We start from the raw sequence: 21,386 nt of genomic DNA, 5'->3' as shown, positions 1-21,386 counted from the left end.
CCATCTGCTGCGATGCTACAAAAAAAACTGGACACCGGTTAGGCCACTGTTGCACTGACACCAAAGCCTCTCCTACTGCCAATGTTGTCTCGCTGCTTCCTTTGAGCTCCTGTCAGTCTGTCTGAAATCAACTCCTCTCCTTTATACTTTGATTGTAAGCTCTTTGGTGCAAAGACCCATTCACGTGACGGTGTTTGTACAGCATTGAGCAACAGATGCCTGGTCCATGAGGGGGCTCCTGGCGACTACCGTTTAGCAACAATAATAAGTAATTACATGGTTTTCTTTGTTCCTGATCTTTTGGGATCAGAAGGGGAAAAAACTTCTCCTATTGACCTAGGACAGATTCAATGAGTGATGCAGAGGTGGCATGCCTTGTGTGACAGACCCAAACCAGTGGGTACAGGACTCTGGTAGAGGAAATTACTGGTCACTGGACGAGTAGTTTCTGTTCCCGAGTACCAGAGCAGCGGGCTGCACTACAGTAATCAGGAACTGCTAGACCAATTTAAGGCAGACAGGCTCATTAAGATCACCTGCAGCCAATCAAGGAGGCTAATCAGGGCCACCTGGGTTTTTAAAGGAGCTCACTCCAGGCTCTAGGGAGGGAAGCCAGAGGAGAGGAAGTGCGTGTAGGAGCTGGGAGCAAGGAGGTACAAGGGACTGAGAGGGGAGCTGAGGGTGTGCTGCGTGACGGACTAAGGTAGTACAAGCGTTATGAGACTCCTGGCTACTAAAGTGGCTCTGGTGCTGGTGAGGCTAGAAGAAGGTTTGGGACGAGGCCCTGGGGAGTAGCCCGGAGTTGTAGTGGCGGTGTGGTGTGGTATAGACGGGTACGTATCTAATGTGAGCAGCTCATGCAATCCACGCGCCAGCCCTGGTGGGTAGAATCTAGAGTAGAGAGGCGGGCCCGGAACGGAGCTGTTCCACCCTCTGACCTCGCATAAGCTTCCTTAGATTCAGATGACAGGTTATTGGAGCACTGCAACCCGATGTTGTGTGAAGATCACTAGTGGAACAAATGTCTTGCAAATAAGCACGGTACCCCCTAAGGTTTTAGAGGGAGCCGAATTTGTCACACTCTGATCCCTTGTCCTCTCACCTATTCTTGGGTAGTCAGTCCTTTAGAAATCAATATTAAATTAATGAGACTTAAATATATTTAGAGCATGCTTAATTTTCATATCATCAGTCTCAAATAGATTCTCTCTCTCAGTCATTCTCACAAATTTTATCATTACATTATTAGTGTCGTTATTCTACTATTCTGCGTGAATTTTCGGAGCTGATATTATAACTATAAAGATTAAATAAACAAACAGCTTTCACAGAAAAATGTACACCCATTTCATACTGATATCGTGGTCTAACTATCCTCTTCATATATGGCTTCACATCAATCATCTACGTGTGCTCAATACATGCCTAAATATCCACAGTTGTGCCACCTGTCGCTGTACGCAAGTTACTAGTGTCAAACCGTTTTTTCTGCCAAGTCTCTAGAGTGAGAGAATCTAATGTTATAAGGTTCTAAGTCGGTCATGAAAATGTACCTACTAATTTAAGCGGGTCCAGTGAGGATGATGGAAGTCTCTATTTAAGTCAGAGGACAGATCTCCACACTCTGAATATCTGTTATGGTTACATATTTGCAGCGAGGTGCAGTTGTCTGTGAGTTATACATGTCCAGGGATGGCAATTCCAGCAAGTTATCTTTTGTGACTCTTGGCAGGGATGCTAGCCGCTATAGCACGCATGCGCGCGCTAAAATCTCTTACATCATTTTAGCTATATGTTGTATAATTCATTTCAGTTTCAGGGAATCAAATGTTTGCGCAATTTCAGTTGCTCTGATGCTCTCAACTGGTCTGTGGTGTTAGTGCTACAGTCAAAACGATCTCCTAGCGTTAATATCGAGGCGGCATTGCAATCTCACTAACGGCATCACCATGCCTAGTACATTGCTCGCTAGTCTCGTGACCTGGGCGCTGATGTTATCAATTAAAACTTTCAAGATCTACCAAAACTAATCTTAATAATAATCTAGCCGCACTCCGGCCTCTCAAAAGCTCAAAGAGTAGCACTAACTCATGTGTCATATAGATACTGAGTCGGATAAAAACTAAATTATACTTTAATCTAAGTTTTAATGATAGCCTTCTCCAAAAATAAACTAACAATGCATAGGCGGCTTTATTTGTTTTCATTTGAGTTATTTGTTTTTTTTAAAAAAGATGAATCACACATTAGGCTCAAATTTTCAGTCCAGGTAGATTGAGCCCTGAGTGAGGAGTTGTGCAAAGAACACATCTCTAGGGCTAACGGGTTTACAAGTGTGCCTCCAAGCCAAAACCCTGTCTCTGCCTGCTCGAGGGTGCACAGACTGCACAAACGCTGTACAGCTCTGTTGTGGGAGGGATCATGGCCATCCCCCTGCCTTAGAAGGAATGTAGCTCCCATGGATGCAGAGAGGGAGCGTACCGTGCACTCCTGTGAGCTAGGATCTGGGATTGTCTCTGTCCTTGTTATTGCACACAGATCTTCCACTGTTAATAAGGCAAGAACAATCCATCCTTTAAATGTTTACATACTATTAATGTATGATCAAACAACGCTTACTGAAAAATCAATGTGGTGTTTTCTAAGTCAAGCTGCCAACATATCTTCCTATAACCATGAAATGCGATTGGGCTGTTTTCTATGTGTTGATGCTGACTTTTTTATTTAATAGTTAAGAAATGGGTATTATTAAATTCAAAGTGAGAAATTAAAGTCAGGGCAGGTCGATAAAAACCGACAGATGATCAGACACTTCAGTTTTATAACAGGCAGAGAGATGAAGGCGTATATAAAGGGGAATGGAACACCTAAAAATAATTACTACAGGTTATAAATCACAACATAACCATGTTTTGTGGTTTAGCCTCATGATAGCACTTCTCTACAGGAGGGCTCGGCTCAATTCTTGGGCTGATTCTCTGATGCCCTCGCATCTTGCAAATCACCAGTGCAAAGTAAGTGTAAATACTAAATCAGAACAGCTCATTTTTGCATTATGGAGCAAATGGCTGCACAAGGTGCAGGGTAATGGGGAACAGGGTCTATGGTTTCCTTTCCCTGGGGTAAAGGAGTGAGTGTGTCTGTGATAGCATGCTCAGCCCATCTAGGTTGTTCTTCAGTAGCCCTTCCATAAGAGGACTCCCAATACTCAAACCAATACTACAGCTATAAGGGCTTGTCTTCTTGGCTGCTGAAATTGATACAGGTGGTATCAATTTAGTCTTCATTCTCTAGTTGACCCCGATACTCCACTCTCCAAGAGGAGTAAGTAAGTTTGACCAGAGTGTCTCCCGTCGATTCAGTACAGTAAGACACAGAGTAAGTCAACGTAGCTACATAGTTGGAGTGGGGTAACTTAGGTCAACTTAATCGGTAGTGAAGACAAGCCCCAAGACTGGACGTACAAAGGAGGAGTGAGTGTCAACAGCAATCCTTCTAGCCAACCAGGGCTGTACTGATGGATTGATGAAATTTTGTCAGTTCCTCCATGGTTGCAAGAACGGAGGTTGTTCCCTTAAATGGACCTCCAAGGGTTGGAAAAAAGGGTTGGATGGAAAAGTGGGATTTCAGGTGTCTGACTCAGACACAGAATCATGTGGAAAAAATAAAAGAAGAGCAGCTATTCCACTGCTTCTGGGCCATTTATTCCTGTCTTTGCAATGCATATTTACGGACTCCGTCTTAAGTGTTCAAGATTATACTACTGACATGATTCATGAATACAGTCTATCATGTCACAATAGTTACTGATTTTTTGATCCTGAGTTTTAGGATATGAACTGACAATTTCATCAGCTGAGGACCTAGCACCTGGATCCAATTCATTCATTCATCAGGCTACAGCAAGAAACCAACTTATGGAGAAGTTATATAGTTGACATTTCATCCACACTAGCTGTCTTTTGAATGTCAAACAACTACAATACCTGGAACGGCTTTTCTACTTTTGCCTTTTTCATTTTAATCTTTGCTAAAGTTAACAATGATTGGTTTTTTTTTAAAAAAGCCCTTTCCTTTTCTGCTGCACTAAGATCTTCAGAGATACAGCTATCGGAACGTGGCCTTGAGAATATCAATGGCCAGAGATAAATCACTCTCAGGAATGCATCCCGCAATATATGCCCCTGAGGCCTAATTTTTTCCATGCCAAAAGCATGTACATCCTCAGGAGCAATGGGAAAAATGCAAGCTGCTGGGCACACAGGTACATAAAGGGTAAGGCTTTCCACATTCAGTACCACTCTGCACATCAATAGTGAGACTAATGTGCAGCTCACATTCTTTTGATACATAAGTTAGAAAAGGGTAGACACCCACTCAGGGGCGGCTCTATGTTTTTTGCTGCCCAAGCCGGTAGTAGAACAGCCTTTGGCGACAGCAGCTCTGTGGGTGATCTGCCGGTTCTGTGCTTTCGGATACCAGCCGCCGAATTGCTGCCGAACCCATGGCAGCGGATCTCCTGCAGAAAAACCTGAAGGCTGCCTGACTGCTGCCTCATGGCAACCAGCATGCCACACACACCCTCCCCGGCTTGCCGCCCAGCATGCAATTGCTGCACTGGTGCTGGAGCCGCCCCTGCACCCATGGAGACAAGGCATGGTCAACCGAGAAAGCAGTTCATCTTCTAGGTGGCTGCGTGGATGTCAGCAGTCTCTCAAGCTTTCCAGCTAGAATAACTCACTCTACACAGCAAGATATTTGCTATTGAATATCCAGGCCATAGCTTGCACACCCATAGACCCTACAGGATGCACCTAAGGATGCAGAACAGACTGACACCAGTTCAACTGGCAAGGAACTCTCTCAGAAGAGACAAGATCCTAGCCACTTGACTAGCAGGGGAGGAAGGAATGGGTCATGTCAACACACACCATTAAGAAGTCAGTCCTTTTCAAGGCGTGCTAATCTCCCCACACGAGTTCACTGTGTAACCCACAGCTAAACAACATCTACAGTCCATCTGCAGTGCTCAGACTTACATCTGTGGAAACAACTACATCCAAGAAGGAAATTAAAAGGTCAGCACAGACAAAGGTTGGAGGCTGCCCACAGGGCACAAACACTTAGTCAAGCACTTCTTGCTGAAAAAGGTGGATAAAGATAGAGGAAACGGCATGGGACCATCTACAGACAGTGCTGCATCCAGGAACCAGACTAGGCTGTGTTGCATAGATTTAATTCAGTGAAATAGGTGTGGCGGAAAAAAACCCACTTATGTTTGATCCCCTCCACCCTACTTTACTGTTCTCTAATAGCACTACTAGAAGTGTTACTGTATCAGAGAATCACTAGAATATCAGGGTTGAAGGGACTCAGGGTCATCTAGTCCAACCCCTGCTCAAAGCAGGACCATCCCAACTAATCATCCCAGCCAGGGCTTTGTCAAGCCTGACCTTAAAACCTCAAAGAATGGAGATTTCACCACATCCTAGGTAATCCATTCCAGTTGCTTCACCACTCTGAGTGAAAAAGTTTTTCTAATATCCAACCTAAACCTCCCCCACATGCAACTTGAGACCATTACTTCCTTGTTCTGTCATTCTGGTACCACTGAGACATGTCTAGATTCCATCCTTTGGAACCCCCTTTCAGGTAGTTGAAAGCAGCTATCAAATCCCCCTCATTCTTCTCTTGCAGACAATGTTCCAGTCCCTGATATATGTTCATCAGTACTGTTATTCCCCAGATTTTATTCGTATCTTCAGTGCCTAAACCCTGACTTTCTGACCTTAGTTATATTGGGGTAGCTTGATTTTACGGGATTTGCTCTGATTTATCGATACAGAGCACAATCTGACCCTCTGTGTTCAATAAATAACTTTTCTTCCTCAGATAGCCTGAACACATTCAGTCAATGGGAGGAGAAATAGAATTGTGTGAAACGAGCCAGGGGTGATAGTGGTGGAGTAAAGACAATGAGTGGAGGGGGACCCCGGTTTACAGACTGCACAGAGATCAGACTGATCTAAAATCACAGATCTGAGTGCCAGTCCTACAGACTCTGTTGAAAGTGTGGATTTAGAAACAAAAACATTGTTCTATGCCATTTCTAGAAGTGTATTTGCAAATGCAACACGTCAGCAAAACAGCCAATTCAAATTGCGGCCAAAGTCACAGATAATCGTCCCTTTCTGTAAAGTTCTGATGTGACTTCACCAGATATAGCGTTCTGTACAGGACAGCATTCTATGAAAGACTTTGACAAACGGAGCAGTTCAGGAAGAGCAGCACAGGACAGAGGAAAGATTAAAAGAACTAAATATTTATTGCTTGGCTCAGAGATGACAAAAGGGGGAAACAAGGTAACAGTCTATAAATATTTGAAGAGTATAACATCAAGGGGAAGCGGAATTGTTTAGGGTGTACACACGACCCCACATATAATCTAATAAAATTAAGAACAGGAAAATTTAACTCTGACAGTGAGGCTGTGAAACACACTTCCTCAGGGAGGTGTGAAGCCCATTGTTTAGGGCATTTTTCTGACCTAGCCAAATACAAGAAGTGTTCACTAGGGAACATCCTGCATCAGAGGAAGACGGACAGGATGGCTAATAGTCATAGTATATAAAAGGAGCAGATGGAAAAGACTTAACAGCTGCCAGCGCAGCACCTCACCTAACAGTGGACAAGCATCTTCCTCATTGACTGGTGATAGCCTGTGCTGTACATGCGCACCGCTTGCGCCACACCCAGAAAGCTGTCTACTCCTCCATTTGTTGGAGCTGACAGTTCCAAATCAGGTTCCAGGCTTCAGGGTATGTTATACTACCCACCGGATGCAGGGCACCGGGGAGGTGGGCAGTGGGCAATTTGCCCAGGCCTGCGAGATCTGGTGAGAATCCCTTCTCTGGCTAGAGGCGCCTTTTTATTTTACTCACCCAGTGGTGGTCCAGGTCTTCGGCAGCACTTCCGGCGGCGGGTCTTTCAGTGCTGCCGAAGACGCAGTGTGAGTGAAGGACTGCTATCAAAGACTCGGAGCGCCGCCCGGTGAGCACAAGCACTACAGCCGGTGGTGCCTTATTTATGTCTGCTCCCCACTTTGCCCCAGGCTCCCTGAACCTCTGGGCAGCCCTGCAGATCAGCGGGCAGCGATCAATCCCGTGGAGTCGATTTATTGCATTATAGGTATAAATCGACTCCAGAGAGCGCTCTCCTGTCGACTCCTGTACTCCACCGCCACAAGAGGCACAGACAGAGTCAACAGGGGAGTGGCACAATCAACTCACACAGTGAAGACACCCGGTGAGTAGGTTCTAAGTATGTCGACTCAGCATATTATTCACATAGCTGAAGTTGCATACTTAGATCGATACCGCCCCCCCCATGTAGACCAGGCCTCAGTATCCATGTGAACTATCAATCAATCAGTCTAAACGTTCTTTTAAATTGATCATTTGTGTCTGATCACACTTGTACTCCTTAGTCCTCCAGCAGCACACCCTCACTCTCAGCTCCTTGTACCTCTTGCTCCCAGCTCCTCACACGCACTTCCTCTCCTCTGGCTTCCCCCTCCCTGACTGGAGTGAGCTCCTTTTTAAACCCAGGTGCCCTGATTAGCCTGCCTTGATTGGCTGCAGGTGATCTAATGAGCCTGTCTGCCTTAATTGGTTCTAGCAGGTTCCTGATTACTGTAGTGCAGCCGCTGCTCTGGTCACTCGGGAAACAGAAAACTACTCGTCCAGTGACCAGTATATTTGCCCTCTACCAGAGTCCTGTACCCCACTGGTTTGGGTCTGTCACACAAGGCATGCCACCTCTGCATCACTCATCTGAATCTGTCCTAGGTCAATAGGGAGAAGTTTTTTCCCATCTGATCCCAAAAGATCAGGAACAAAGAAAACCAATGTAATTACTTATTATTGTTTGCTAAACGGTAGTGCCCAGGAGCCCCCTCATGGACCAGGCATCTGTTTTGCTCAATGCTGTACAAACACCGTACAGTGAATGGTCTTTGCACCAAAGAGCTTACAATCAAAGTATAAGAGGAGAGGAGGTTGATTTCAGACAGACTGACAGGAGCTCAAGGAAGCAGCGAGACAACATTGGGCAGTAGGAGAGGCTTTGGTGTCAGTGCAACAGTGGCCTAACCGGTGTCCAGTTTTTTTGTAGGCATCGCAGCAGATGGTTTTGAAGGAGGGTAATGGGTTAGTTTTGTAGATGTTGGAGACCTTTTCCTAGGCATGAGGGGCAGCATGGGAGAAAGCACAAAAGTGCTTGTTTGAAAATGTAACAGGTGACCAGTGGAGTCTGGCATCGTGGGCCAATCACAGTGTGTAAAGCAGCGGGAGAGCTCCACAGCCACTAGTGCGTCCCTGAGACCTCAGCAGCCCCGGCTGCTTGTGCACGCCTTCCATGTGAGGGGTAATGGCTGGTGGATCTGTATATGGTGGGTTCACTGGTATGCTCCTCACTCCTTTCCTCTGCCCCTCCATGGCAGGGCACATAGGACCTGCATTTCCCCACCCCCTAAATACATCCACATGAAGCAACGTAGAGAGCCCCTCTGACTAATATGGTGCTGGCTGCTCAGAAACCAAAGCAAATGAGCAGTATTAGAATAGAAGAGAGGGGATTTGAACCCCACATATGGACTTCAGCAATCCTGCCTCGTCTCCTGCACCTTGTCTCCTCTGTCACTGAGGAAAAATGGGCTGGATTTCATCTAAGGCCTGTTGAATTGATATGATGGTTTCTAAGTCTTGTGTATATATATCCATTAGCTGCTCCTTTTTATTGTTAACAAGTCTAAACATCATTTTGAGGCAAGCTTTGATGAGCAGCACTAAGAAGACAGTTCCTACGTGTCAGACTGGAGAGAGAATTTATCCCAACAGTTTAAAAACAGTGATTCAGCAGACTATTTGAGGATTAACTCTTGGGAAATTTGGGCAGGCTGATCAGATTTCTATAATATAGTAATTGCTACTTATTTGACTATTATTTGGACAAAAGAAAGCCAGTACAAATGGGAGTTAACTCCCCTCCAGGTATGTTTGATTTTCTGGAGTGGAATATTTCTCTTTCATAATTGTTCTTTCTGCCACTAGGCCTGTGCCCCTATGTGATCCTAGAGCACCTTCCTTTTCCAGGAACCCCATACAGCATACATTTACCAATCTTGCCAACTAGAAGGCCCACTGAGATTCCCATGACCCTTTATGGCTTGAGGGCCAGCATGCCATTGCAGAGATTAAATTCCCTGCCTTACCTCCTCCTCCGTTGAAAAGTTGAACTTGAGCAACACTTTCTGGTTTTCTGGTCCATGTAGTGGAAAAGGAGGTCCCATCACAAAAGACAGATCTTCACAAAAAGAATCAGTGGAGTTTCTTCATAGTCAGAGTAGGTTGCTAGCAAACTGGAGGTGTTTTGAGGTGTATGTGTTTTGTGAATTTATGGAGAAGATCCAGTTTTATTGGGGAGTTGGGAGCTGAATGTGGCCTCGTGTATTTTCAGATAGGGCCCCGTGGAATGTAGAGCTGTCCCCACTCTCTTCCCTTTAATGTTATGTATTCTATTTCTAATAGGCTATCCTGAGGTCAGCTAGTTTATTGAGAGGTGAAGTATGGTTTAATGAAGAAATAAAGCGTGCTGTTCGTTTGTTTATGGTACTTTCTGCAGCCTTTATGAGCAAATTCTAGGGAAAACCTGTAAAAATTAATACCTCTTTCACAAATGGAGCTATAAGACTTTTATGTTCCTGGCAAATAATATATAGCTCAAAGGATTCGAAATAAAATGTGCTCCTTTAAGTATCAAAGTGGTGTTGTTATATGTCTCATAAATGGCTATAACTTTTCATGCACAAAAAATTAAATTAGATGAGGAAATGTGGCCAGATCAACAAAGGCAAAGACATTTAGAGTTAAAGCTGCTAAAGGGTTTTTAATTTATCTTATGGTGACTGGTCATTACAGCACACGTGGCTGTCTGACAGAAGACCCCATCGTTCTGGCCACTGTTACATGCCCCAGGCTAGTTCTATATAAATAAAATTTAAAAAGCTTACACTGAATCAGTATCAAGGGTCTCGGGAATCCACAAAAGCAAGGGCATTTGGAGATGACTCCTGTTCCCGCCATAAGTCACCTAATTGTAGAGGCACTTACTGGCTAAGGGCCCATTCTTGATGCTGATTTGGGCCCAGCCTTCAACTGCCGCTGACTTCTGTGGAGGTTGTGGGCTCTTAGCAGTTCATGCGATCAGGACCAATGTAGGGAAGAGCTGCCTCTGCTGTGATCTTGGTTAGAGGGGGGAAACAGGCAATCCTTTGGAGTCATGGTTTCTAATATTCAAGTGATATCCGATATCCAGACCTCAGCATCTAATCTGATTATCCACCACAGCTCAGTCACCTCCGGAACTCCCTTTTTCCTAGGCCCCAGGGGCTCCCTTTCTCCACCAGGCTTTATCTGTTGCAGGAGTGAGAGAGGAAACAGCTGAGACATTTAGGGATGCTGAGTGACTGCTCCTCACATCTTCAGTCTTCAAGGAGTAGTGTCTTAGATCCTTCGGTCCTGAAAGAGGCTCTGGCAAGTGGGAGGAGGCCGAAGCCTTGATAGAAGAGGGACAGTAAAACCTCTAAGTGTTTAGACCAGCAGCCTGAGACTTTTTTTTTCCATTCTAGGAATGGGCCATCTGCTCCCTCTCTGAAGGAAAAAGGATCTTTGGAGCGGGGGTGTTCTGAGTCTTTTGAGGTCTTTTGTGACTGGAGTTCGGCTGTCCTACAACACTAGTTTTTAACCTTTGTGGACCCCTACAAAATTTCGAATGGAGATGCGGATCTTCAGAAATCTTGGACGTAATCTGAGGACCCCTGGGGGTCTGTGGACCACAGGTTGAAAACTACTGTCCTAAAGAGAGAGTTTTCGGGGTAGGAATGGGTTAACCAAAAATGCAGAATATCAGTAATTTCAGGATGATATTCAGAAATATTTGGCGCCACAAACAGGAATGATATTTGGGCTCATTGGGAAGTTTATTATTCCGTTTACCCATCCTTTCCTCCCAGTCTGTCAGTTTGGGTGAGAGGTGAGGTGCCTAAGCATGAATTTTCTAAGTAGCACATACTGCCAGGTTCTTATCACCAGGGCCAGCACTTCCATTTAGGCAGCCTAGGCAATCGCTTAGGGCGCCAGGATTATTGGTGGGCGGTGTTTTGCCGGAGGGGGCAGCAGGCGGCTCCGGTGGACCTACCACAGTCGTGCCTGCGGAGGGTCCTCTGATCCGTGGCTCTGGTGGAGCTGCCGCAGTCGTGCCTGAGGACGGTCGGCTGCTTGCGCGGCTCTGGTGGACCTCCTGCAGGCACGACTGCGGCAGCTCCCCCGGAGCCGCGGGACCAGCGCGCGGGGCGGTGAAATTGCCGTGCGCCTAGGGTGCTAAAACCCCTAGCGCCAGTCCCGCTTATCATACTGCAGTGGGAGTGCAGATATCCAGAGGACATAAGCACCATGGCAATACAGAATATATTTGCAAGACCTCAATATGTTTGACTCTACAGTAATCAGTAACGAAAAATGTGTCCTGGTTTTCTGAGGTAAAAATGTTTTCATAGAGAGTTTGGCGTTATGTGAGCAGTGTCACACAAAATAAACAAATTTCTCTGCAAAACCACTCATTTGTCCCCCTCTTTCTCCCCCTTTTTTTTTTATAAATAAGATTGACCCATGTGTTGCCCTTTTACTGGACAAGTTAATGGCAGTTGTTGGAGTGATTGACCCAAGTGCATTTGTTCTCCATCTGATCATTAAGCACCAGATTTTAAAAAAGAATCCATCACCGAACAACTCCCATTTAGGCACCTAAATAAAGTTTTCCAAAATTGTTCAGCACCCAGCAGCTCTGTGTTCTTACTGGGAATTCCTTGCTGCTGAAATCTGTCTGAAAACTTGGCTTCTTTTTAAAATGCCTTATTGAGAGCTGAGCACTCTTGAATATCTTGCAGGAATCCAATCTTACTTGTTAATGGCCAAACTTCCATTGATTTTTTTTATAGCAATGGGAACAGGCTCAGTCCCTTTGACTGTTACAAGAATAGAAATATATAACTGGTAGTACTAGGTATTACATTTAACCATGTTTGATGTTTTGGGTTGAGTCTTGTGTTCAGTCAATGATATTTCCGCAGAAAATATTTTCAGGCTATTTTTTTTTCTAAAGTGTCCTCAACAGTTTTCTATTTACTACTTTCTAAGGTTTAAAATAAACTAAGGGCCCAAATAGTGATACTTCCCTCATGCGGCATAGTACCTTTTGCCAGGAGTGGTTCCACTGATGTCCAGAGGGCTACTTGCGCAGCAAGAGCACTACTTGCTCTGAGTAAGGGCATCGTAATCTGGCCCTATGAAACATTAGGGTAGGTAAAAGGTGTCAGATATCTAACCGTGGAGTCAGAAGTCCATTGTTTATCTGCAGCCCAGGTATGACATGGCGCACTGCTCTCTCTGAGCTTCCTCACACTAACCCATATACCTCATCTACATCATATCAGTCCTAGCCTCACCACTGAGACTGCCAACAAGGGTTCCTAATTGGGCCGGTTGTAATGCTCCTTGTAGTGTTGTTGCTTCTTGTCCACTGGGAACAGTACTGAAGCCACCACATAGTCACTGGCTGGGAACAATATTAAGACAAGGCATTGTTTGCCAATTCCTTTTCTAGTGGCTTTTCTCCCTGAATATAGCTCTGTCATTTAACAGCCATGCTATATTGCATAGCACCTAGCCATTTGTTTTTATTTTGCTCTTAGAATTGTTCAGACCAGTACATTATTTATCAGGACATATGTTTTATGCAGGAAGAGGTGTCCCATTATCCAACATGTCAAGTCCATGTTCTTTAACTTAGCTCCTCTGAAATGTCTCTCGTTTCAGAGAGGCCATTGTGTTGTCAGTCATGCCAAATTGTATGAACTTACGTGCTATAGTTTTGTGACAGAAACTGATATTCATTAGGAAGTTGTGATCACTATAATACAATGCAATGAAAAGGAGGTGCGCAGTTGTCTTTCCAAAAGATGACAAGCATTCTCTCTCTTTTAAGCCCCTCATTTTAGTACCTATCAATCTGTAACTCCTTTAAATGAGTATCGGAACCTACGTTGATTCACTCTTTCATTGTACTATATATTGGTGAATAGATCACTTATCACTAACTCCCTGGACATATTCTACACTAGAATTGTGAAGCCATAAGAGAATGCACTTGGGGTTCTTGACAGAAGAATGAAACTCTGGGTAAGAGTCACACAAAATACATTTTTGCTCTCTCCTGAGAGGCATCTGCTCAGTAACTCTCAGGATTTAGCCCAGTTAGTAACAGTGGAGGTGGTAGGTTAACTTATTATTTATTATTGTATTGTGGTAGCACCTAGCACCCCAGTATGTTAGGCACTGTACAAATACTTAATAAGACACAGGGCCTGCCCCTGAGAGCTTGCAATCTAAATAGACGAACGAGACAAAAAGTGGGAGGGGAAATGAAAGCAGAGAAATGAAGTGATTTGCTAGAGGTACATCTACACTACCCACCGAATCGGTGGGTAGTGATTGATCTATCAGAGATTGATTTATCGCGTCTACGCTAGACGTGATAAAATCGATCCCCGATCGCTCTGCTGTCGACTCCGGAACTCCACTGTGCGCAAGAGGTGGAAGCAGAGTCGACGGGGGAGTGGCAGCGGTCGACTCGCCGCCATCCTCATGGCCAGGTAAATCGACTTAAGATACGCTGATTTGAGTTATGCTATTTGCGTAGCGGAAGTTGTGTATCTTAAGTCGACCTCCTCCCCCCACCCAGTGTAGACCTAACCTAGGAATAGAACAAAGGGCCCTATTCACTGGATCATGCTGATTGTATGTAACGGATCTGAAGTACATACCTACTCTTGGTTCAAATTTTTTATAGATCTGATTTACCCCTTCTTCCTTCTGAGGCAGATATTTACATTGAGTGGCACGTAGATTACTGTGTTTAGGTCTCTTGGAGGAGACCTCTTAAAATCAAGTTTCTTCCTACTCTTCATGGATATTCCTAAAGCACAGGTTCCTCTGAGTGTCTTGTGCACCCTCTGGGGCCCCACTGTTGTGCACTGTATGTACTGGTTGGTGGTCACTCACCATTTGTGAGACAGTTGTGTTTCAGTGGTGGTCTGCATATATATATAGCTTGTGAAATATTTTGGGTTCTTTCGGGTTGAAAAGTATATTTAATTGTTCTAAGTGCCATTTCATTTTCATTCTAGGAATGTTCTCCCCCAGACTTGCTGTATGTTAATTTAAAATATAATTGCTGATATCTTGCCATTTGCTAAGATGCTGTATGAGATCGAATTGCCTGTTACTCCCAGCCTTGCTGGTATTGTTGACAGAAAGAAAACTATATTGGTTAAAGAGGGACTTAGCCATTGCAGCTATAAATACTAAAATTGATTAAGCAGGCTTTTTCCCATTAACTTTTTCTGCTGTATTAATGAAATACAACAAAGAATGACAGAGTTCTTTAGCTGATCTTCCTCTAGCTTTCAGTCATGCAAAGGTTGATGTTCAAGGAATGTTTGGGAGGAAGGAGTGTAGTGAATCCAGTGTAACTTTTCCTTTGTTATAGGTTCAGTTTATGAAGGTGTCTTGCATTCCCCTTATTCCCTTGCACTTTCTAATCTGTTGCTAGTCTGTGCTTAGGCGCTGACTCCGTTGGTGCTCTGGGGCTGGAGCACCCACAAGGAAAAATAATAGTAGGTGCTCAGCAGCCACCTGTCAATCAGCTCTTCCCCACAGTGCCTCCTATCAGCTGATCGGCAGCGGGTGGGAGGAGGAGAGTCGGAAAAGTTAGAGTGAAGGCAGAATATGCTGCGGGGAGGGAGTAGGGTGGCGTCTTGGGGGGAAGGAGGGGCCTCAGGGCCAATTGGGAGTGGAGCATCCCAGGGGAAAACTGAAAGTTGGCACCTGTGCGTCAGGGCAAGGGAAGGAGCAGCCTCTTTTTATTTTCTTTGGTACTCTTATAATTCCCCTCATTGTAGCATGGAGTTCCTCCACAGTATATGTATCCTTACAGTAGCACTCTGAAGTAGGGAAGTGCTATTATTATCTTCACTTTTCAGACCAGGGAATGGAGGGAAAGAGATGCTAAGTGAGTTGCCCTAGTTCACGCAGGAAGCCTGGCAGAGTAGGAATTGAACCTGGGTGTCTCATGTCCTGTCCATATCATCCAAGCCACGGCACTGACCATCCTCAGATGTCCATGGGGTATCTTCTCCCCTTCTACATGGGTGGGTGACAAGTGAGTGAGTAGAAGTGGGGATTGGGCAAAGCCTTTCACTTCCTCCCCCCCCCCCCGACCGTACAGAGCAGCACTGCTGATCTGTTGCAGATGAGGAAGTGATTACTCTTCACTCTGAAGTAAGAGAAGAACCAGCCCACAGTGTGACTGAGTCACAGTTTGATTTCTGATGGACTCTTGACAAAGTGCAACTATGCATTGCCCTTGATGAGAGCTCACCGGGGGGGAAAAACGTCTTAATCCCATATGGCACAGTACCTGGGCCTTTGCTATTTCAGCAGGATTTATTTTACAGGTTGGAATGACTGAAATATACAGAGAATTTCCAAGCAGAAATTGCACACATATATACTGAATACCTACATTCAGTGGACCCATTCCTGAGAGGAATGCCAGGCGGTTGCAAATCCCATTGAAATCAATTAAAAGTACCTCTCAAGATTTGCTTTTTAAGAAAGAAATTGGGATTGACATAAAAACCTAGAAGACTATCTTCTTGTCACATCTTCAATTTATGCGGCCTAGTTCTTCACTCTGCTGTACCGGTTGTATTGTACTGTAACTCCACTGACTCTTTTTATGCAGAATTCATTAACTTTTCAAGTACCAATGAACTGACTGAATAAATACCCTGACTCACTGATGAATGGAGTTCTGAAATCTCCATTACTCATTGGGAAAATTTTAACCTCCATATACATTTTTCAAGTAAAGATATGACAGGTCACCAAGGAGTGATGCAGTCCAATGATCTTATACTGTGGTCTTTACTTTTGTTGTTACTCTAGTTCTTAAACCCAGGGAATACCGAATAGTCCTACAACCGCACTTCACTGTTAGCAGACTATGCAGCTGAATGTACAGGGCATTATGAATGAGATCATCTATTTTGCAAATTGGTGGTAAATACTATTTAAAAGAAAAAAACCAACTTAAGTGGAGCCACTTCAAAGGTCAAGGGGCCTGATTCTCCTCTTCATAAGCTTGTTTTACACTGATGTAACTACACTATAATCAATGCAGATAAACATTGTTTAGCATTTTGTGGGGAGGTGATCCTAGTCTCATGTTCCATGCAGTTTAAAGATCATTTCTGCCAGATATGCAATTTCCAGCACCATGCAGTAGCCAGGAGGATATTTGAAAAGATTTTTATTACCTTGCTTATGCGTAGGCAGTTAGGAGGATCTGCCTGCGTATGACCCTGATGTCAGGATGTAGTCTTCAATCTGATATCCAGTGTTTTTCTTCCTAGCATGATGCAAAAACGGTCAGAAATTATTTTGCCCCCTTAACTTGTATGGAAGTGAAGGAGTATTTTCAAAAGCCCAATTCAGACAGATTGCACACCAGACTGAATGCTGAACGGGACCTGAAACGTGACACTAATCTGTCTCATTCACTTTGAAAAAGCAAATTATTTCTTCTTTTTAAGTCAGAGTTAAAGGCCCCCTCTTTCCTCACATACAATATATGAACTCCATGAATGGTGGCAAAAAGGCATAAGGGGAGGATATTGCTAGCAAAATATAATGGGATGTTGACCTTTCACAGCAGATTATACAGAAAGAGGGTTATTGTGATGTTGCAGTTGCCTGGTAATTAAAGTATACAGAAGGCATTCAAGGAATTACTTAAGCCTTCCTCTGGCAAATTAGATCTTCTCTTCCAGCCTTTGGTTGCTTTTACGTACTCTGATATTCCCACTTATCATTATCTCTGTTTAGAGAGGAGAATCTCTTTCCACCGTCTTCTCATTATCTTGTCCGTTAGTCATATCTACGAGTTATGAAAAGGCTAATTCACACTGGTAGGAACCATTATGTCCTGTCCAGAGCAAGACTCAAATTCCTCCTCCTCCTCTTCTTCCCCCATCCTAGAATGAAGATAGTCATTCATTCATAGAACTGCTGTTCATGTCAGAAGTCAGAGTAGAACAGCAGTTTGTCTGAACAAACCGCAACCTCATGTGGTGTTTGATCAAACTCCTAGCAGAGTCAATAGAATGGATGGTTGAAGTGGGCTCTTAGGGCTGGATTAAACTGGAAAGCTTAGCTCTGAGGAGAGTGAGTTTCTTCCTTGGAGGAGCCCAGGCAAGGAACTGTAAGTGTAGAGCAGCAGTTCTCAACGAGGGGCCCGGGGCCCTCTGGAGGGCTGTGAGCAGGTTTCAGGGGGGCCACCAAGGAGGTCCAGTGTTAAACTTGCTGGGACCCAGAACAGAAAGGTGAAGTCCCACTGTGTGGGCTGAAGCCCAGAGCTCCAGCCCTGCCACCTGGGTCTGAAGTCGAAGCCTGAGTAACTTAGCTTTGTGAGGACTCCTGTGGTGTGAGGCCCTGGGCAGTTACCCTGCTTGATACATCCTAATGCTGGTCCTGGCTTTTATAGTGGAAAAACAGTTGTGGCACTGGCAGGCTATGGAGTTTTTATAGCATGTTGGGGGCAGGGGGAGGGCTCAGAAAGTAAAAGGTGGAGAACCCCTGCTCTACGGAACATTTTGACATTCAGGTCAAGCTATAAGGTCTGTCCCTTTCCCAGGATTTTTCTGAAGTGGGAAGGTTGAGCAAATGGGGCTGAATGTTCAAACCGCATTCTCCCACCATTGGTTCAGCTTGTAGGCTGTATACGTTTTATGGAGTGTGTGTATGTGCTCAGAGCTGTGGATGGGAGTGTGTTGAGTACATCCAAATAAATGTTCCAAAATGTGTGTTCTTTGGTGTTCAGAACACTGATTAATTTAAACAGAGGGAGTAACTGTGCTGTAAGTCAAGCAATTATTTCCTATCTCTGTTAAACAATTGAAAATTTTTTATATGTACCTATAGATATAGATGTACACAATAACTAGTTTATTGGTAAGGTGGTCAAATGGCCCAGGCTTTTGGTAATAGGGGACAGCATACAAAACTTGTTCTACCTCTAGGTCACGGGTTAAAATCAGATTAGGTCTGTAGAGACCAAAAGTCCTTACCAATTGATGGCTTCTTTGTTCATTTGTTGGTCTCAGTCCAGTTCCTATGGTGCAGGTGTTTACATCCCAATCATTGGAGGTTTGTAAGAATAGATTGGACAAATACCTGTTAGGGATGGCCTTTGTATACTTAATCCTGCCTCAGAGCAGGAGGCTGGACTAGATGATGACCTCTTGAGGTCTCTTCCATCCTTGCACCTCTGTGATTCTACAATTCTGTTACCAAATCCACCATGCCAATTGGCAACCTTGTGGAAAATCTTGATGGAGAAGCCAACAATGAGAGTAGGCATGGAAACTGAACTATGCACTCTTCTCCTGAGGTGTTCCTTGCAGAACAAGATGATGAACACATTGATGGAGTGAATGAGTGTTTGGGGAACCTTGTCTCTTGGCCTTTCTGTTGGCCTGCAGGTATGTCCTCTGCAGAAGGGTGATGTGTCAGATTTATTTGGCTCCAAAACTATAGACATTTTGACTTAACGCTTTCCCTCTTGTGCAACTTTATCTGGAAAGAGATGATTTAGTCCTTAGTAGATTTGTTAAGATTGTTGGGGTATTTTTGCCACATGAAGACTGTGTATAGTTTTGAAAGAGAGGTTCACCGGTTGTATGATTTCTTTTTAATACCTAGGAAACAATGTTATGAGGACCATCCATGGTGTGGGAGAGATGATGACACAAATGGTACTGAGCAGAGGATCTATCTTTCCCATCAGCGTACCTGATATACAGCCAAACCTCCACTCGAGCAAGCAGGCCAGCCCAGACAGTGAAGATGTGACTGTGATGGACACTAAATTAAAAATCATTGAGATCTTACAGGTAGAAAGCATGATGGAAAATTACAAAGTAGCTGGTTAATTTTAATCTACTTCTTTATTCAGTTAGGCTGAATTCTGTGACCCAATCTTTCTCACATTTGAAGAGTACCGTTCTCTAGTGGTCGCGCCTCAGCATGGAGAAGAATACTGCTCAGTGTCTGTAAGGGTGGCAGAATCTGGCCCTTAAAACTATCCTAGAAATATTTTCTAGAGCAGTGGTCCTCAAACTTGAGTATGGGTGACCCCTTTCACACAGCAAGCCTGTGAGAATGACCCCCCCCGCCCCGTAAAGTATAAGCACATTTGAAAATATATTTAACACTAGTATAAATGCTGGAAGCAAAGCAGGGTTTGAGGGTGGAGGCTGACAGCTTGTGACCCCCCCCCCCCCACCACATAATAACCTTGTGACCCCCTCAGGGGTTATGACTCCCAGTTTGAGAACTCCTGCTCTAGGGACAAAGGATATATTTCCAGATTTACTTATACTTGTTTTACATCAGTATAATTTCATTGACTTCAGTAGTTACTCTTCGTTTACACCAGTGTAACTAAGAACAGAACTGAGTCCAGACACACTGGAGAAATGCAGGGCCAGACATTCTGGAAGCCTTCTCCATATGTTCACTGATGGAGCTGAGAACAGAATTTGGGTCACTGTCATTTTATCCTAGCCATTCCATGAGGTTCATCCACTAGCATATGTCCTTACGGTTCTCACCTTGTGCTGCTGTAAGTTATGTGCTACACAGTGTCTCTTAGTCTGCATATCAACTCCCATGTCCTGAAGGCACACAAGCTCTGTAGAAGTTTTTATTATTTTTTGTAAATTCTGCTATCTGTTGATATAATTTGTCACTTTTGAAGCTTTCCATTTATACTGAATGTTTATATTTCCTTAATTATAAGTTGCTGAAGGATGAGCAATTGTCAGGTTATGCTTACTGTAGCATACATTTGTTCCAAATGTGATAGACTGCATATTTCAGAGCTCATAAATGAGTCTAGGGTAGTGCTAAATTGCACTCCCACTTCCTTGCTCTCTCCTTGTTCTGAGAAGGGCAGTAAGCTATGACACTGCTTTTGGGATGCAGCTTACTTTTTCCCTTCCTGCCTGGCTGGCTCTGCCTGTTGGCACTTGAGAGGGCAGAGCCATGGTTCCAGTTTCTTCCTGCCCACTCCCCACCTGTATGCTCACAGGAGAAAGAATCAGGAGAGGCAGTCCCTCCTGTCCCTTCTTCACTCCAGCCTCTGTCTGAGCAGGTCTAATGCAGTTCCACGGGGACTTGGAGAGGCCATACCCTCCACCGTTCCTCTCTGACATGGCTACGTAAGACTAGGGCACAATCCTGTCATATGCAGGAGAACCTCTGTTACAGACCCCTCGGGAATGGAGGCTGTTCGTAACTCTGAAATGTTCATAACTCTAAACAAAGCACAGTTCGGCTTCCAGATCCAGCAGCTAACACTCCAGGCCAGGATTCAGCAGCAGCTGAGCTCCCTACTCAGCCCCAGCATGAGATTTCAAGCTTGGACCACTCTGGGCGGGGGTGTGTGTGTGAGAGAGAGAAAAAACAGCATGTCCCCTTCTTGGGGGGGGTGGGAGAGGAAGAGGATAGTGAAAGTTGTGCAGACCCCAGGGCTGCTCCAGCTGCCTTGGGCCAGCAGTCCCAGCGTCTTGCTGTAAGTGGCTGCCCTGTGGGTGGGGTGGCAGGACAGGCAGCCCAGATGTGCCTACCTTTAAGACACAATACAGGCACAATACAGTACTTGCTGGAGGGTTTTGGTTTTTTTTGGTCTCTGCAGCTGCCTGATTTGTTTACTCTGGTTTCACATGGTGTCTGGTTGACCAGTCAGTCCGTAACGCTGATGCTCGTACCTTTTGAGAGTCTACTGTATACTTGTGTTAACCTCCCTTCACCCCAGCTTTATACCACAATAGAGGCACAATGAGAGTTAAGCACACCTAAAACAGGAAAAAAATGTATACGAATCAAAATCCTGCTGCTCTTACTCATGTGAATATTTTCACAGAGCCAGATTCTGATCGCAGTTACCCTGGTGTAAATCCAATGAGCAAGTTATGTTTGTTTAAAAAAGTGAACTTCAGAAATAATCCTTTGTCTTTAGGTTTATATTCACCACAGAGTATCCTCAAAAAGCAAATGCTGGCCACGATATCACCACTAGTATTTTGCACTGAAAGATGAACGATTTGGCTTTAGTGTTTCCACGCAGCTTTGAAATAGTTGTCTGGT

At 44.5% G+C, this 21,386-nt stretch overlaps 1 protein-coding gene across 1 annotated transcript in view; it reads left to right on the top strand.

The window, feature by feature from the left end:
* The window catches only part of ITPR2 (inositol 1,4,5-trisphosphate receptor type 2), a 357,167-nt gene that overhangs the window by 135,571 nt on the left and 200,210 nt on the right, over positions 1–21,386 (top strand). The window contains exon 22 of the mRNA XM_032767262.2: positions 18,939–19,129. Within this exon, the coding sequence (XP_032623153.1) occupies positions 18,939–19,129 (191 nt within the window). The remainder of the gene's footprint in view (positions 1–18,938; positions 19,130–21,386) is intronic.

Source organism: Chelonoidis abingdonii, chromosome 1, assembly GCF_003597395.2.
Source record: "Chelonoidis abingdonii isolate Lonesome George chromosome 1, CheloAbing_2.0, whole genome shotgun sequence".
Taxonomy (NCBI): domain Eukaryota; kingdom Metazoa; phylum Chordata; order Testudines; family Testudinidae; genus Chelonoidis; species Chelonoidis abingdonii.
The sequence above is the reverse complement of the archived record's forward strand: the minus strand, read 5'-3'. Positions and strand labels throughout refer to the sequence as shown.